The sequence below is a fragment of the Pituophis catenifer genome, unplaced genomic scaffold (genome assembly GCF_029215685.1).
Source record: "Pituophis catenifer annectens isolate HBS135680 unplaced genomic scaffold, rPitCat1.0.hap2 SCAF_1, whole genome shotgun sequence".
NCBI lineage: Eukaryota > Metazoa > Chordata > Lepidosauria > Squamata > Colubridae > Pituophis > Pituophis catenifer.
In genome coordinates, this window is record NW_027256881.1 from 19,085,270 (window position 1) to 19,100,660 (window position 15,391).

The following is a 15,391-nucleotide window of genomic DNA, read 5'->3' on the forward strand; positions in this document are numbered from 1 at the left end:
ACCCTAACTCCGTGGCAAGATGCCTCACCTTTGCCTGCCCAAATGTCCCAACACAGTCTACCCACTGCCTGCCTGCCTGCCAAGCTCCTCTTTCCAGTGCCTCAGCCACCATCCCACTATAGCGTTTTGTCCATTAGAGACTTTCAAGAAAAATGGCAAAAATGCATTTCATCACTAGGCTTTTAATTTCAAACTAATTTTAACACCTTGATTTTAATTCTAACGATTTAGGATGTTTTATATTTGTAATGCACCACCTTGAATGCATATATAACAAGGTAAGTTTTTTCTGGCAATATGTGCCATGGAATTTCATACCAACAATGCAGTAGAAAATATGAGTCGCATGGTGGCCTACTGGAGATGATGCTCGCCTGCCATTTGGAAGGTTGAGAGTTCAATCCTAGATAACGGCCGATGTTTCTCTCCTAAAGTGAATAGAAGTATCTGCTGCAAACTCCCATGTGGTGTCAAGAAAGGCATCCAGCCAGTAAATGCTCAGCTCCATATATTACCCTGACACTACAGGAAGGGACTACATGGTCATAAAAAGGGTGAGTTTTTTAATGCAGGGGAAACTATAGAAAATAATATAAACAGTGAGCATTTTTAAAATAGACAACACTCAAGCCTGAAGAGAGGGCAAAACTTTAATGGGCAGAAAGACAGTAACTTCAGATGCATTTGTTCAGTGCATGTAAAAAATAAATAGTAATTGATTCTATAGAAATGAAAGATCTCAATTTGTGAGTGGCCAAATTCCTGAAGGTAAACTTTTCTTCTTCCTATAATTTTTGAATTACATATTGGAAAAGGGATGCTGTTAACATGAATTCAGGAAACCGTTGGTAGAGATTCTCCATTCGAGGTCTTCCAATTCAGCCCTTGAGAGATGACATTCCAGCTCGCATAATTTCATCAACCAAGAGAATGTTGCTAGCAATAACAGTGCTGGAGAAAACAGGAAGATAAATTTTATTGGTCTCTATTTATTTATTTAATTATTTTATTTTATTTTATTAGGCTTATATGCTGCCCTATCTCCAACGGATTCAGGGCGGCTCACAACAATAAAAACCACAATAATCCATTATGCAAAGTTAAAATGCCTAATTTATCATTTGTTTATTAAAGTACAGTCAGCCCCTTTTCTTGTATTCCTTAAGAAGGTTCATATGGCCATTTCTGCTTTTTCTTCCTGCATTAAAAGCAAAAATCCTGAAACATCAGACTCTATACCTAGTTACAAGCATTAAAATAGTCTGGAAAAACATACCTATTTATGTAAAAAGTTTACTCAACCAGGTCTTACTTGTCAAATTCTATATACAATTCCAAATGCAGTTGAGGTCATTTTTAAAAAATGGTTAGCTATAAAATGTTACCTAGAATGAAGCAACTGTTTTTTAACACTGTAATTGTCCCAGATTCCAGCTGCTCCTGCCACCATTGGCTCACCTGAAAGACATAGGAGAAAGTTCATTAAAAGGCAACAATAATATCTGTTCCATTTTCTTTTGATAAGACTGCCAGGGTTGTTTTGTTTTATAAAGGACCTTTTGTACAAACTGGGTTGGAAACTGAAGACATGCATAAATATGCTATCAAGTTAAACATGGTTTAGAAACTGGAGAGAAATTGTCTGTTTCCTTTGGGAGCATTCTGCAACTTTCCCAGCCAGTTTTCAATATGTAAATTGGGGAAATCAGATTCACTTCACAATAGTGTGATTCACTTAACATCCATATGATTCGCTTAATGATTGTGGTAAGAAACTGATTTGCTTAATGGCTGTGGTAAAAATGAGTCATAAAATTGGGTCCAGTCAAGTTGCTTAATGATTGCACCTTTTAGCAACCTTAATTTCAATCCCAATTGAGATTTAAATTGAGGATTACATGTACAACAAATGTTTATAGCCTGCCCTTGCCTGGGTTATTAGGAACATGACCAAGCTTTCTTTACAATACTCAGATTTGTAACCTTTTTAACAGTTACAAGTTTATGTAATTGCTAAATTGTCACAAATAAAAGTACAACCATTATCACCAGCCTACCTCAATAAATTCTAAAGAGAACATCGATAAAGGAGAATGCTTGCAGCTCAGGGTTGAACTGTGGGGTCCTTGGTGCTCTCTGAGCTTGATTGTTTTCTTGCAGATGTTTCATTACCCAAACTAGATAACATAATCAGTGCTGATGTTACTTAGTTTGCATAAAGAAATGTTGGCAAGAAACCAAGCTCAGACAGCACCAAGGATCTCTTGAGAAGTTTGTGCTACTGTTTTCTGGATAAAAGCTTGCAACTGAACTAGTTTATAATAACTGTCATTTTTAAAAATCATCAACCATCTGCTAGCTTAGTTTGTAAAAGGAAAAACTTTGATGACCATAACATACCCAGCAGGCTGGAATTGTGAAGTAAGTCCCTGTCAATCATACTAGTCCCAACCACTGCTCTGTACTCACCAGAATTTAGGTCCACCCCCACTAGTTGTCCTGACTCAGCATATTCTGCTTGAACTTTAACTAGCGTTTCCTGAGGATCGTAGCCAGCATTCTGAGCAAGTACCTGTAAGAATAAATAAAGGGGGGGGGGGGGTATTTTCTATTGTTCACTCTGTCAAAAATGAGCTATTTGGTATTTAGTAAATGCCCAATATATACTTAAAACTGACTGACACCCACTCCTTTTCATTTTCATTTCAGCTGTATCTCTGCTGATAGCTGAAAAGTCTTGTCGATGGTAACTACAGAGCTCAAGAATGCTATTCGAGTCCAGAAGCTTCCTACCTTAGGAATGATCAGCAATGCATCAGCAAATGCCTGAACCCCCAACTGGCTTCTTCCTTTCACACTGGGCTTATGTTTTACAAGTGCATCAGCTATTGCCACCTCCAAGGCTCCAGCACCTGGAACTACACAGCCTGGAGAATAAAAAAATCATTTGTTAACATCAATCCTGCAACAAAATGCAGAACAGACAGCCAAAGAAATAGTGTTTTAAAAGGGTAACCCTATTTCTTAAATATAAAGCTTTTGGGAGTTCTCAAGTCTTCTTAAAGGAAGAATTTTAAGTCTGGAAAAATCTTTCAAACTCAACACATGCTGTATGCCTCTGATGTTTGTACAATCATCATCTATGTGGTAGTCTTATTTTACCTTCATTCCTTCCTCCCACTATACATTTATGTACCTTTAAAATAGTTTTCAGTTGAAAGGCAGGACAATAGTAACTACTTATAATTATTTTAAAATATCAAAACTCATTAATCTGAAGTTTTAGTGCATTATTATGCTTCAGTTTACAAAAGAAAGGGGGGGGTTTGGCTATAATTGCCTTAGCAGCGTATTGTAAGTTGCAACACCTATGTTCATTCAAGATGGCTTAGCTATACTAGCACAGGCACTACTAGGAGCCAGAGCTGGTGTGGTAGGTCTATTTTATGAGAGAATTTATGTTGTTTTGTTAGCCATCACCACAATCTCAATTATATTGGTACTCACATAACCAAAACACATCAATCACATAGGAGGTACTACTGGGCTTATCTAAATGTAGCAACACAAAAGTATCCTGAAGCAAAAATGTTTATCCACAAGAAAACCTTGAAATATGAAGAATGCTGAACTTAGCATTTTAAAATATAATTTCCTGCAAATACAATTTTCCTTATTTGAGATCAGTCTTAAGTAGCACCATTCATGAAGTTTTAGATTCCACTGTATTCTCCAAAGTAAAATTAGTGAACCAATGAAGGCAACTTCAAGATGTGATGACTAAAGACCAGAGAGATGCATATTCAAATCTACAAAGAAGCTCTTTAGTCAGTCTAATCTGCCCCTAACCATTGCTTTTGTTGGAAAAATCAGAGAAGGGAGTGCTATGTATGCCACTTCGAGCTACTGGACCTCTTTTTGATAAAAGTGAATTTTCAAAATGCTATTAATCAAATATAGTAATTGAAGTAATATTAAAATAAAACTTCATTTAATCAATTGGCTGCCCTGAGGCTACTAAAATATGAAGTGCTTCTAATCCTGACTCACCATCCTCAATGGCATTTTTGACAGCACGCAGTCCATCTCTTACAGCATCCTTGATCTGTGTCAGTGTGTGCTTATTCGGTCCCTTGATCAACAGAGTCACAGAACGAGGGTTTTCACACTTCTCAATAAAAGTGAATTTCTCTTCACCCTGTGCAGAGAGAACAATTCAGACATTATTTAAGGATCATAAATGCTATGTGATATATATTTGGTTTTCTATAATTTTGAACAGTACATTTATTATATTCTTATTACTATGCCTATTTTTATGTTTTTTTAAAAACTCTTGAGTTTGCTCTATTGAGTAATATCTAAGAATTCCAAGATTAATTTAGCATATTTCTAAATCACTCAGCTCCCTCAAAGAGCAGCTCTAATTCTATGAAACGTTCTTCCACCCATCCATCTACCCACTCAGCTGATGAATAACATAAAACTATTGAAGTTCGGTATTAATTATGCTTGCCACAGAAATCAAACTGAAAAGAATTACATACTTCAAAAATCAAACTCACCAAGGTATATTCATAGACAAGACCTGCATGTCCCAGGCAGTCAATGGAAAGGTCATCTACAGAATTCATAGCAATACCTCCACAGGCAAGAGTTAACCTGAACATAAAGAATATGCTTGGATATTTCTGTTATAGTCTGTGGTTTACATACATACTTGATTTGGCTTGGCAAGTTGTGAACCAAGCTGTGATTTATTCAGTAAACCAGGACTTAGGCTGGTGGCAATACCTGCTCCTATTTTTAAATGCAACCAAGAATATTAAGCAGTCCCTTTGTTCTAAAAAAGGGGGATCAATATATGAATATCTTTATGTAATACTAACAATTCAAAGCGATTAAAGATGTTAATTTATACCAATATTCTAAATTTATTTTGAATAAATTCTAAAGAACACATTGTTTATAAATTTCCTAATGTTTTCCAAACATCTAAGATTAGAATTATAACGTAAGAGAAGACCACTCCTCTCAAAAGTTTTGGATGTCACTTTTCTGATTTACAAGATGCTGTATTAGCAGCTAAATATTTTCAAAGGAAAAGAAACAGCAGTGTCAGCCCAAGGCAGCCCCCAGGTTTTTGCAGAAACTGACCTCTCCATATTTCTTCGCTTTGCTCTGCGCAGTGCTACTATCCCTTCTTTTGCAAGTGCATCCAGGGAGAAAGGATCAATCCCCTGAAAATACAGAAGACCATGCAATAAGCAGATCTACTCGGGTTTAAATAAAGCTTATACTGAAAAATTAAATACAGAAAAGATGCAACAATACCATGATTTAATGGACCACTGGGGTTCCTATTATAGCTAAATGTCTGTTAATGATGAATTTATCATCAGTTTATGTTATTTGCATAATAAAATGTAATTTGACTCCCAGAAATTCTGGATCATTTACAATACCACAAGTAACAAATGTTGACAAATAGCCATTTGCACAAATTGCCCATTTCTGATAAAATGGATCAACAAAATCTGGATGCAAATTTTGTCCAATGCACCTTGGACCATCTCAATCAATACCAAACCCTTCTCTTACCTTTTGGTTGATGACAATAAAACTTTTATTTGAATCCCCAACAACTGAATTTTTCAATTCTATGATTTTATTCACTCTTTCTTCAATGAACTTTCTTTCTGCTTTAACAAGCTTTTCTCTTTCTTCTGCACTCTTATAAAAGAATCCAGAATTCACCTCTCTGGAGAAAAAAAAATGCTGTCAGAATTTAAGTTAGACAGGAAACATAAAAAGTAACCTAACACTTGGGTCAAACCTAACTTCCAGGAATTACATGGACAAAACCCAGGCAGTTTTCTTGACAACTATACAGAAATAGTTTTCCATTGTCACCTTCCAGGATTTTTTCATCTCCCAAGTCTAGCATATCATCTAAGCATTATGTGGTGTCTCCCATTCAAATACTAATCATATCTGGCCTAATTTGTTTTCTATCCCAGTAAACATATAGGTGAAGGTAAGGGCAGTCAGAAGTAATTGACACCAGAAATAGTGGATTTCAACCAAGAAGATCCTATAAGCCAAATACCAAACTCCAGAAATGTAGGATTAAACCAGCTCAGTTTGCAAGTCCCAATTAGAGCTGTAAATTCTAATGTATACATACGTTTTTTCATATTCTAGTGACACATTGCAAATAAGGATGTAAGCATCTTCAAGCCTCTTCTTCATGTCAGGATGACGAGCGCCATGGTCCAGGACAAGTCCTTTTATTAGGCTGTAAAAGATATTTAAAATAGCTTTTTAAGAAGTTAGTTTCAATTGTTTATCCCTTCTAGTCTCATGCATTTCATGCTAAAATTAGGACTCCTAGGAACAACTTTGTTGTGTATCCCTTTCAGATCCAAACATACTGCTTTAGCACAGCATGTCACTAAATAAATCTGAGGCAAATTTTATTCTTGCATGGTGTCTGACTCCATTAGCCATTGCAAAAGCCAATGCAGAATTCACCCATGCCCTCGGTTCTAAGTACTTCACACTTATGAAACTTTGGCTTCAATCCCTTTAACAGTTCAGAATAAAAGATAACTATGTATCTTTATTTATCAGATATTATAAAGCTGAAACAGTGTAGTATATCTTCCATCCTAGGGCCCACAGTGTTGAACAGTAATTCCCACAATTCTCTGTCATGCTGGCACGGAATTCCACAAGATCCAAAATCTGGAGCATGATGTGGAACAGTGACAATTCTGCCAGAAGGGAGATGTAAGACTGATATGTTTCAAGGCTTTGGGAACAGAGTCCATTTATCTTATACCTACGTTGTGTCTGTTTCAGATTTGTGCTTCATCTCCATTATTTCAACCATATAAAGATCTATTGGCTCGTTTGGTTTTCTGATTGCCAGAATCGAATCGACCACAGCCTTCAAAGAAAAGAGAACAAGCCTCATCAAACAGGACTACAGAATTTAGTAACTCAACTATCCCTCCTCCAGGGATCCACTTCACTTTAAATATGGGAATTATATAGAATTTATTTTTGGATAACACAAATCCATAAAACTCACCTCAGTTAAGATATCAGCAAGCTCAGCATGGACCTTTGTGCGGAGGGAAGTTCTAGCAACATCTAGGAGTGTTTCCCTGTCCATTTCCTTTGCTACTTTGACCTGCTCCAGGACCTGAAGAGCTTTTTCTTTTGCAACTTCAAATCCTTCTGTAACTAATCGAGGATGTAACCCCTAATACCAAACAAACAATTTTTAAAAAACCATGCACACATATACAATTTCATACTCTGGTTATAGGCAAAAATCAAGCAATCAGTTTCCACAAGCAATTTCCTTTTATTATTATTATTTTTTTTTAAAACCTCTGCAGACATACTTTAAACCCCTGAAGCAGGTACTGAAGCTGCCCAATCCCTGCGAGTTGAATGGCATATACATTTAATATATTATTATGACATTATTAATGGTAACATTTGAGAGAAAAGAAAACAATGGAAAATCTGCCTATGCAACAATAGATTAAATCAAGTGATTTCAGGGAAAACTATTTCAACTTTTTTAGATGATCGGCGGCTGCGCATGAAGACACATTGTACTGTCCTTTTGAATACATATAAAAGGAAAAAGTCCTTTCAATGCAGAGGTTAAAGTACAGTTTATTCTTGCACAGAATTATGCCAAAGGAACTATGGAGCTCATTTGGGTGTTCACTGTGCAACAGACTCAAAAATTTCTCACATACTGTGGTCAGAACAATTATATACCACCCCTAATCTGAATAAATAAAAGTTCAGAGCCACAGGAAAAATAAAATTAATTTGTTAAACATGCTACAAAGATTGAAATTTTAATCTAGTTAATGGATATTCACTTTGATTTAGCAAAATAGGGATGGTGCAACTAACTCTTGTTTTAATAGCAACACCAATAATTTCTCACTCAGCTTTAAATCTGAAAGCAAAATGAAGATGTCCTCATGCAGATTACAAGTACATATATGACATATAACATTGTCACATACCTCTGAAATATAGAGATCTGCCTGCTTGAGCAGCTCACCAATTATAAGGACGTTAGAAGTAGTCCCATCACCAGTGATGTCATCTTGTGCTGTTGCTACTTTGGCTATCAAGGAAGCTGTTGGATGTTGGATTTGCTGATGGATGTAAAGAGAACAAAAAGAGTATCATCAAAATGTCATTCCTTTGCTTAGTCACCCATGAGCTCTTTTCTGGATTACTGCAATATGCTCTACATGGGGTTCCCCAGGAAGAGCATTCAAAAACTCCAAGCTTTTATTTTTTTTATGCTTTATGATGTATACCACCCATAGAGACTTGTTGAGATGGGTGGCCATAATGGCCATTATTGTATTTAAAACCCTTCATGGCTTGAAACCAAGCTAGCTAAGAGACTGTCCTCTCCCAGTCATTTCTACCCATCCAATTTGATGCAGGAGGTTAGGTTGGCATGTCACGGGGCCTGCCGGCCAGGAATGTCATTTCTCTGCCTTAACCTCTGCCTTCTGGAATATTTTCCCTTCATATATCAAGATGACCGCATACCTACTGGCCATTCATAAGGCGTGAATACTTGAATATGTACCTGGGATCCCAAATGTATTCGGTGTTTCTTAACTATATTAACATCCATGGCAATAGTTCCACTCAACAACTGTATGTATTTCTTTTTATGTTTTATGATGTATACCACTCAGAGTCATTTGTTGAGATGGGCGGCCATAGAAATCAAATAAAAATGAATACATTCCTCCTCCTTTTACTATTGTGCTTTGTTATCAATTTAATCACTTGAAGAAACAATCCACAGTAACACCAGCAATGTATATATTCTAATCTTTGAACCATAAAAGCAGAGAAGTTTATGCTTTGATCAACAGATCCTTCGAGAATATTGTTACACAATTTGAACAAAACACAGCATTTTGTGCTGAAATAAAATATAAAATCATCAGTAAATTTGACATAACATTTTAGTAACACTGTATCACCAAAAGTGTTCACCTAGTAAGATCTAGCAACATGCTTCTTTTCTGCATGTAAATAAAACTTCTAGAATATATTGTATGACTTGATATTTTAAAATTATATTCTTGGAAGGGAAGGGAAAGCTTACCATCTCATGAAGCAGGACATTGCCATCTTTGGTAAGCTTGATATCACCAGCACCAGATACAAGCCTATGGAAAACAGAAAGCAAAGCCATCAGCCCTCAATCCCAGTTCCTTTTCCAAGTGTTTGGGCAAAAGGACCTGACAAATTTAATTTACTAATATCACTATCCTTACTGTGTCATAGTACAAAGGATGATTCAATAGTTTTGCAAAAAGAGATGACATTTCAAAGCAAATTATGTTTCCTTTTTTGGGCTCATCATAAATATCATTAAGGAAAGACCTATTAATAAATATATATCTTAACCCAACCATCATAATTTGAAATGAAGAATATCATTACACGTAGTCCTCAACTTACAAGTTCGTTTAGTGACTATTCAAAGTTACAACAGTAGTGAAAAAAGTGATTTACAACTGTTTTTCACATGATCGTTGCAGCATCCCCATGGTCATATGATCAAAATTCAGATGCTTGGCAAATGACTCATGTTGTTTGCAGTGTTTTAGGGTTATGTGATCAACTTTTGCAACCTTCTGACAAGCAAAGTCAATGGGGAAGCCAGATTCATTTAACTGGGTTTCTAATTTAACAAGTGCAGTGATTCACTTAACAATTGTCGCAAGAAAAGTCACAAAAATGTCTCACTTAGCAACATAAATTTTGCGGTTAATTGTGGTAATAAGTCGAGGTCTACTTGTATAAAGGACCCACATTGTCACCCCAATGTGGAGAACCTTCTGATTGTTTGGCATGCATCCCATAGCCCTGACTTTCTCTTTAGAGAGAAAAAGAGATGGGGACTTAGCAAAAATAGTTTGGGGCTTGACCAATAAAATAATACAATCACTGTGAAAGAAAAACTTATGTAACAGAAATGCTAAGCAGGCACCATGACCACCAAGGCTCTCTTTTCTACTTTCAATTCTGGAACTGACTATCCTATTAATCAAGGGAATATTCTTCTAATGCTATCTCCTCCTCCAGCCAGTTACAGCAACCAGATGGAGACGGCATAACAACTTCAGTACTTTGGAGTTGTGTAAGAGCGCTAATTTTGGGAGAGGTACAATTATAAACCTATGACATTGCCTCAGACTAAGATCTGGCCAATCAAACCTGCCATGCTTTCATTGAGCTGACACCATGCATTGATAATTAAGCCAAGTACATGCTAACAGTGCTCCACCTGTGATGGTGGACGAGTTGTAACCCCACCCCCACCCCCAAAGGTAAGACAATTGTGTTCAATTAGTATGTTTCAAATTCTGACTTGTACAAAATTAATTGCCTGATGGGACAATTTTATGCTCAAAGCCTAATTTAGAGAACCAGTGGGGTAAGGAGTTGGGAGTAGTAAAATACAGGTCCTAGTCCACCTCCAGCCACACAAGCTCACAGGTGATTTTGAGCTACTTGTGGTCTCTCTAAGCCCAACCCATGTGGGGACAAACAGGAGGAGGGCAGACTACGCATGGCACCTCGAACTCCAGTACAAAAGGCAGGATGTGCATTGAATAAAGATTCCTAACTAATTGCGTAGAGATAAAATGAAGCAAGCCTTATATGTAATCACTCTAAATTGACTTGAGGCAGAACATATAAGTATTTTATGCTCATCTGGAAGTTTATCGTACCGCTCAGTGCTTTTTAACTAATTACACGCCCTGTAGAGACATATTTGCTGTCTCTCTGCATGTATTTGTTTTTTTTTTTAAAAAATAGATGCCACTACTGGTACTGCCTGATCCTTTCCATTTTTATAAAAGAAAATTTGATTTGACAACGCTGCGGAAAGACTACGTACAAAGGAGCATATCGGTAGGTGAGTTCGAGGCTATTTTGCGCATGCGTTCACCACGCCACTCCCGGCCTCGAACGCCATGTGGGTGGGCGGGGCTAAGGCGTGGTTACGCCTCTCCTCCCCAACCCTCAGCTCCTACAATGAGCCCCCCCCTTCCCCCCCCGCCTTACATTTTCATGGTTCCTTTGGGCCCGAGATTGGTCCTGAGCACATCCTGCAGGCCCCGCGCCGCGCTGATATTGACCGCCAGAGCTGCTTGAGCTCGCGCTACCTCAGCTTTAGGGTTGAGCGCCTTCACCGCCATCGCTCCCGACTACTTCTGGAGGAGAAAAAAAAGGAAAGGAGCGAGTGTACGCACGCTCCCGCCTGACTTTACCCAGGTCTGACGAAACGAGGGGGCGGGCCTAGAGACGTCACAACCGCCTTCATTCTAGAATAGTCCATATCAAGGCCTGAGCATTTGGGGTGCTATTGGTCCTCTGAAAGGCCGCCTTTCATTCCCATTGGTCAAATAGCTGCGTCGCTCAGGGGTCCACTGGGCTGCCTGATATAACGGCTAGGGTGGCGGTTGGAGACAGTTGCTATGCAAAATGGTGGTGGGCCTAAGTGTGGAATATTCATAGAACTTTAAAATATTACTATATAATCTGATTTAAATTATTTGTTTAAGAAACATTTTGTTCTCTGGATTGCTTAAAAAGTGTTTATGAATGCACACGTGCACCCACACACATGAAAGCACTGTTACATTGCTCCCTTAAATCTCAGATTTTGGGATTCTCCCCTGAACTCTCAGGAACTGAGGAACAAAATCAAAAGAATGAACAAATAAAGGAGTGTTCTATATTTAAAATAAGTCCACTCTTCCTGTCATTTGAAATCTGGCCACTAATATCAAATTATTTGCAATGTTTTCCTAACAGTTTAATACATAATGTAGGTAACATTAATTATGCCATATTCCTCAGAATAAATAGAGAAGTCAAAAGTCCTAATTTTTGCCATTTGTTTTTAAAATTCTCTTGTTAGTTCTAATAAATACATGCTCAAGACTTGGGGCCAAAGGAACAGGCTAGGGATGGCAATCCTAACATCCTTCCAAATGCTTTATCAAGCTGCTTAATCTCATGGTGGGGGTTTTGTGGCCTAGACTGCTAGTACAGGTAGCCCTCGACTGAGAACAGTTCATTTAGTGACTTTCAAAGTTAGAACGGCACTGAAAAAAGTGATTTATGACCATTTTTCACATGACCCCAGGGTCATGTGATCAAAATTCAGACACTTGGCAACTGGTTCATATTTATGACAATTGCTGTGTCCCAAAGTCATGTGATTCCCTTTTGTGACCTTCTGACCAGCAAAGTCAATGGGGAAGCCAGAGTCACTTAACAACCAGGTTACTAACTTATCAACTGTGGCAATTCACTTAACTATGGCAAGAAAAGTCGTAAAATGGGTCAAAACTCACTTAACAAATGTCTCACTTAACAACAGAAATTTGGGGCTCAATTGTGGTCGTACGTTAAGGAATACCTGTACTGGGTGATTTCAATCTTCCCTCTCTGAAATCAGAGGCAGCCTAAGGTTTCATGGCTGTCATTACAATCATTGTCCCATCCCCATCAGTGGCCTAACATGAAAGACCATATTCACGGTGGAGCAGATATGTTGTGATTTCCTTTGTGGGGAGGCTTTTATATCAGTTCATTTTCATGGCAGATCATTCTCTTGTGATCTTTTAAAGTTAACTAGACCTGCCTGGGAGGAGGGGCTTATTTTTCCCAGATATCTGATGAACACAGCAGATTTATCTAATGACATTTTTGCTTTTGGTCAGGACTCTTTTTGGCTACCTTGTTGCTCTCTGGAACACAAAAGTACTAGGGCATTTGATAAGCTTACCCCTGAGCAGCCTTTCCTTGCCTGCCAATCCTATGGTGCCTAGTGGTTCAGTGAGGGCCTCTGGGAAATGAAATGGCTGAAGAGATGCCTGGAACAATGCTTGGGATAAAACAAGAGGCGAATGTGACCAGACATGAGTTAAAGCTTAGCTTTGAGTTTACTCTGTAATGATAAAGAGTAAGCTTTGAGCTTACTCTAAATGATAAATTTATCATTTAATGATAAATGAAGCATAATTTGATTTCTGCTGAATGAGCAGAATCTATAGAAAGGACAGATTTTTTTTTAATCCTGTAGATTCTAAAGAAATGGATACAATCCTCTGCAATTTTAACTCGGCCAGCTGTAGATCAGATCCTTGCCCTACCTGCCTAGTGATGCAGGATATAGTCAATGCTTCTTTGAGGAAATGGGAGGTGGTAGAGGCTGGTACATGGCTTCACCTGCTTCTCAGGAGACCGGATTGAATAAAATTGGACAACTACTGTCTTCTAATTATTTCTTGCAAACCGGTAGTAAAGGTAAGTAGAACCCACCTCTGGACTTATCATGACATTTTTTGCCTTTGCAGAGCCGAGGCGGGTGTGGCCTGTGTGTGAAGTATCCGGCCCATGGGCTGCCAGTTTGATAGGCCTGTTCTAGATCCTTTAGCAGCTTTTGATAATATCAACCACAGTATCTTTCTGGATTGCTTGTGAGGGTTGAAAAATAGGGGCAGAGTGTTGCAAATGGGGCCAAATGTTGGTAATTGTGAGAATTTGCTCCAAGAACAGTTACAGAATTATAAAATATGTTCTTTATGGAATGTCTCATGGTTAAGTCCTGTGTCATATCTTGGAATGGGTAACTTTAGGAAACTGTTGAGAAAAGTAATCCATCAGTTTGGGATGAAGTACTGTATCATCACTGTGCAGTACTTATGTACAATATGTATGTTTGCTACACAGCTCTACCCTAGGCTTATTGGGAGATTCAGTAGAAGTCATAACCTGATATCTGGAGGCTATCAAAGTTTGGATATAAAAAATTAGACTCAACCCAGACAAGAAGGAGGGATTCCTGATTCAGAAACATATCGGTCAGTCTTTGTGTCTGATAGGATTGAACTCCTGTGGAAAGGACAGTCCTACAATCTGGCAGTCCTCCTGACCTTAGGTTTTCAATTTGGAGAGCAGGGGAAGACTTTGGTTGGATTTTTGCATAGATGTGACTTGTGTACAAGTTGCTAGAAGAAGATGCACCAAAGTCACTCATGCCCTTGTCATCTCTTAATTAAACTACTATGGGTTCCTTAGATCAGCACTGGTCTGCAGCATGCCAGAAACTGGTCTGCACAAATAAGCAAAGCCCCATCCACAGGATGCAGGCAGCATGCAAAACCACGTCCCCTATGGTCCATGGAAAAACTTCTCTCCAAAGAACTGGTCCTTGGTGCCCAAAGGGTTGGGGGCTACTGGTTTATAAAACTTTTAGAATTTCTTACGTATTATGAGAAATATATATTGTAATTTCTTTTGAGAAAGTCACCCAGATTTTCTATTTTCCAGATGTTTGGAACTTAGAAGTGCATTGGGCCCTCTTCATAGTGTGATGTGCTTTAAGAAAAAAGGAAACAGGTAAATGAAGCCTGTATTCTACTTAGTTTTCAAATTTTCCAAATTACTGCTTTGCATTGTTTCTATTTGCATACTATGGTTTTTGTATACAATGATTTTTTAACAGACTCTTGGAAGAAATATTCTTTTGGTTCTTTTTTTTTTTAATCCAGCATTTATTTGGGTTTACCAGATAATGCAAAAACAGCCTGAAGATTGTCCACTTTTCTTATCTCCACATACCATGTTTTCCCGAAAATAAGATCCACCCCGAAAATAAGCCCTAACCTGATTTTTTGGGGCCTAATATAAGCCCTACCCCCCAAATAAGCCCAGGGAATGGGCATGACCAGTACAAGAGGTGGTGAGCATGCATGAGCCGACGATGTTCGGCAGCAGCCACAACCCACCGGCTCCTTGGCACAGTGCAGATAAGTCTGAGCACAAAGGCAGAGGCGCGGGGGGAGACAGGCAATCCGGACATGCTGCGTGGCTGCCTGGCTCATGTGAGGTTTGCAGGAGGCTTGTGCAGTAGCACTGGCAGCAGGCAGAGACAGAGTCACCAAGGGGGAGGGGAAGAGGCAGGCAATCCTGATGCCCCGTGCGGCAACAGGCAAGCCGAGAGATGGTGGGGTGGAGTGGGCAGCACGTTGGGGATCACATGCCTCCCCCCCTGTGCCTCTGCCTCCGCTTGGATCCATCACACACTTTTTGCCGAGAGGGAGACTGGAAGCTTTGCCTGCTTGCAAATTGGGTGCTTTGAAACGGAGCTAAAAGCACCCTATTTGCAAGCAGGCAAAGCTTCCAGTCTCTGTCATTTCTCCAGTGAAAAGTGTGTCTGCCCTGGGAAGCCCTTTAAGCCATTGCAGCCATGGGCAAGCAGATGATGGGAGGGAGTGGACAGTCAGTTGCAAAA

The 15,391-nt window shown here is 38.7% G+C and overlaps 1 protein-coding gene and 2 non-coding genes across 3 annotated transcripts; all 3 read right to left on the reverse strand.

Moving 5' to 3' along the window:
- Positions 1 to 627: 627 nt before the first annotated feature.
- On the reverse strand, positions 628 to 11,353 carry CCT6A (chaperonin containing TCP1 subunit 6A). Its single transcript, XM_070932110.1, has 14 exons — positions 11,149 to 11,353; positions 9,176 to 9,239; positions 8,061 to 8,195; positions 7,097 to 7,270; positions 6,849 to 6,952; positions 6,188 to 6,298; positions 5,602 to 5,761; positions 5,158 to 5,240; positions 4,566 to 4,662; positions 4,051 to 4,198; positions 2,794 to 2,927; positions 2,470 to 2,572; positions 1,386 to 1,458; positions 628 to 951 (listed from the first exon to the last, which is right to left on the reverse strand). The coding sequence occupies exons 1-14, from the start codon at positions 11,280 to 11,282 to the stop codon at positions 879 to 881; spliced, it is 1,593 nt and encodes a 530-aa protein (XP_070788211.1). The 5' UTR covers positions 11,283 to 11,353; the 3' UTR covers positions 628 to 878.
- On the reverse strand, positions 6,406 to 6,540 carry LOC139309144 (small nucleolar RNA SNORA15). Its single transcript, XR_011599802.1, has one exon. It is a non-coding gene; the product is annotated as a small nucleolar RNA SNORA15 (small nucleolar RNA).
- On the reverse strand, positions 7,628 to 7,757 carry LOC139309147 (small nucleolar RNA SNORA22). The gene has a single exon (XR_011599805.1). It is a non-coding gene; the product is annotated as a small nucleolar RNA SNORA22 (small nucleolar RNA).
- Positions 11,354 to 15,391: the final 4,038 nt, after the last annotated feature.

Coding starts and splice junctions, on each gene's coding strand:
- CCT6A (XM_070932110.1), bottom strand. CDS start 11,282: ATGGCGGTGAAGGCGCTCAACCCTAAAGCTGAGGTAGCGCGAGCTCAA. Junction 9,240..11,148: donor CCCAAAGGAACCATGAAAAT/GTAAGGCGGGGG, acceptor TGTTTTCCATAG/GCTTGTATCTGGTGCTGGTG. Junction 2,573..2,793: donor CATTGCTGATCATTCCTAAG/GTAGGAAGCTTC, acceptor TTATTCTTACAG/GTACTTGCTCAGAATGCTGG.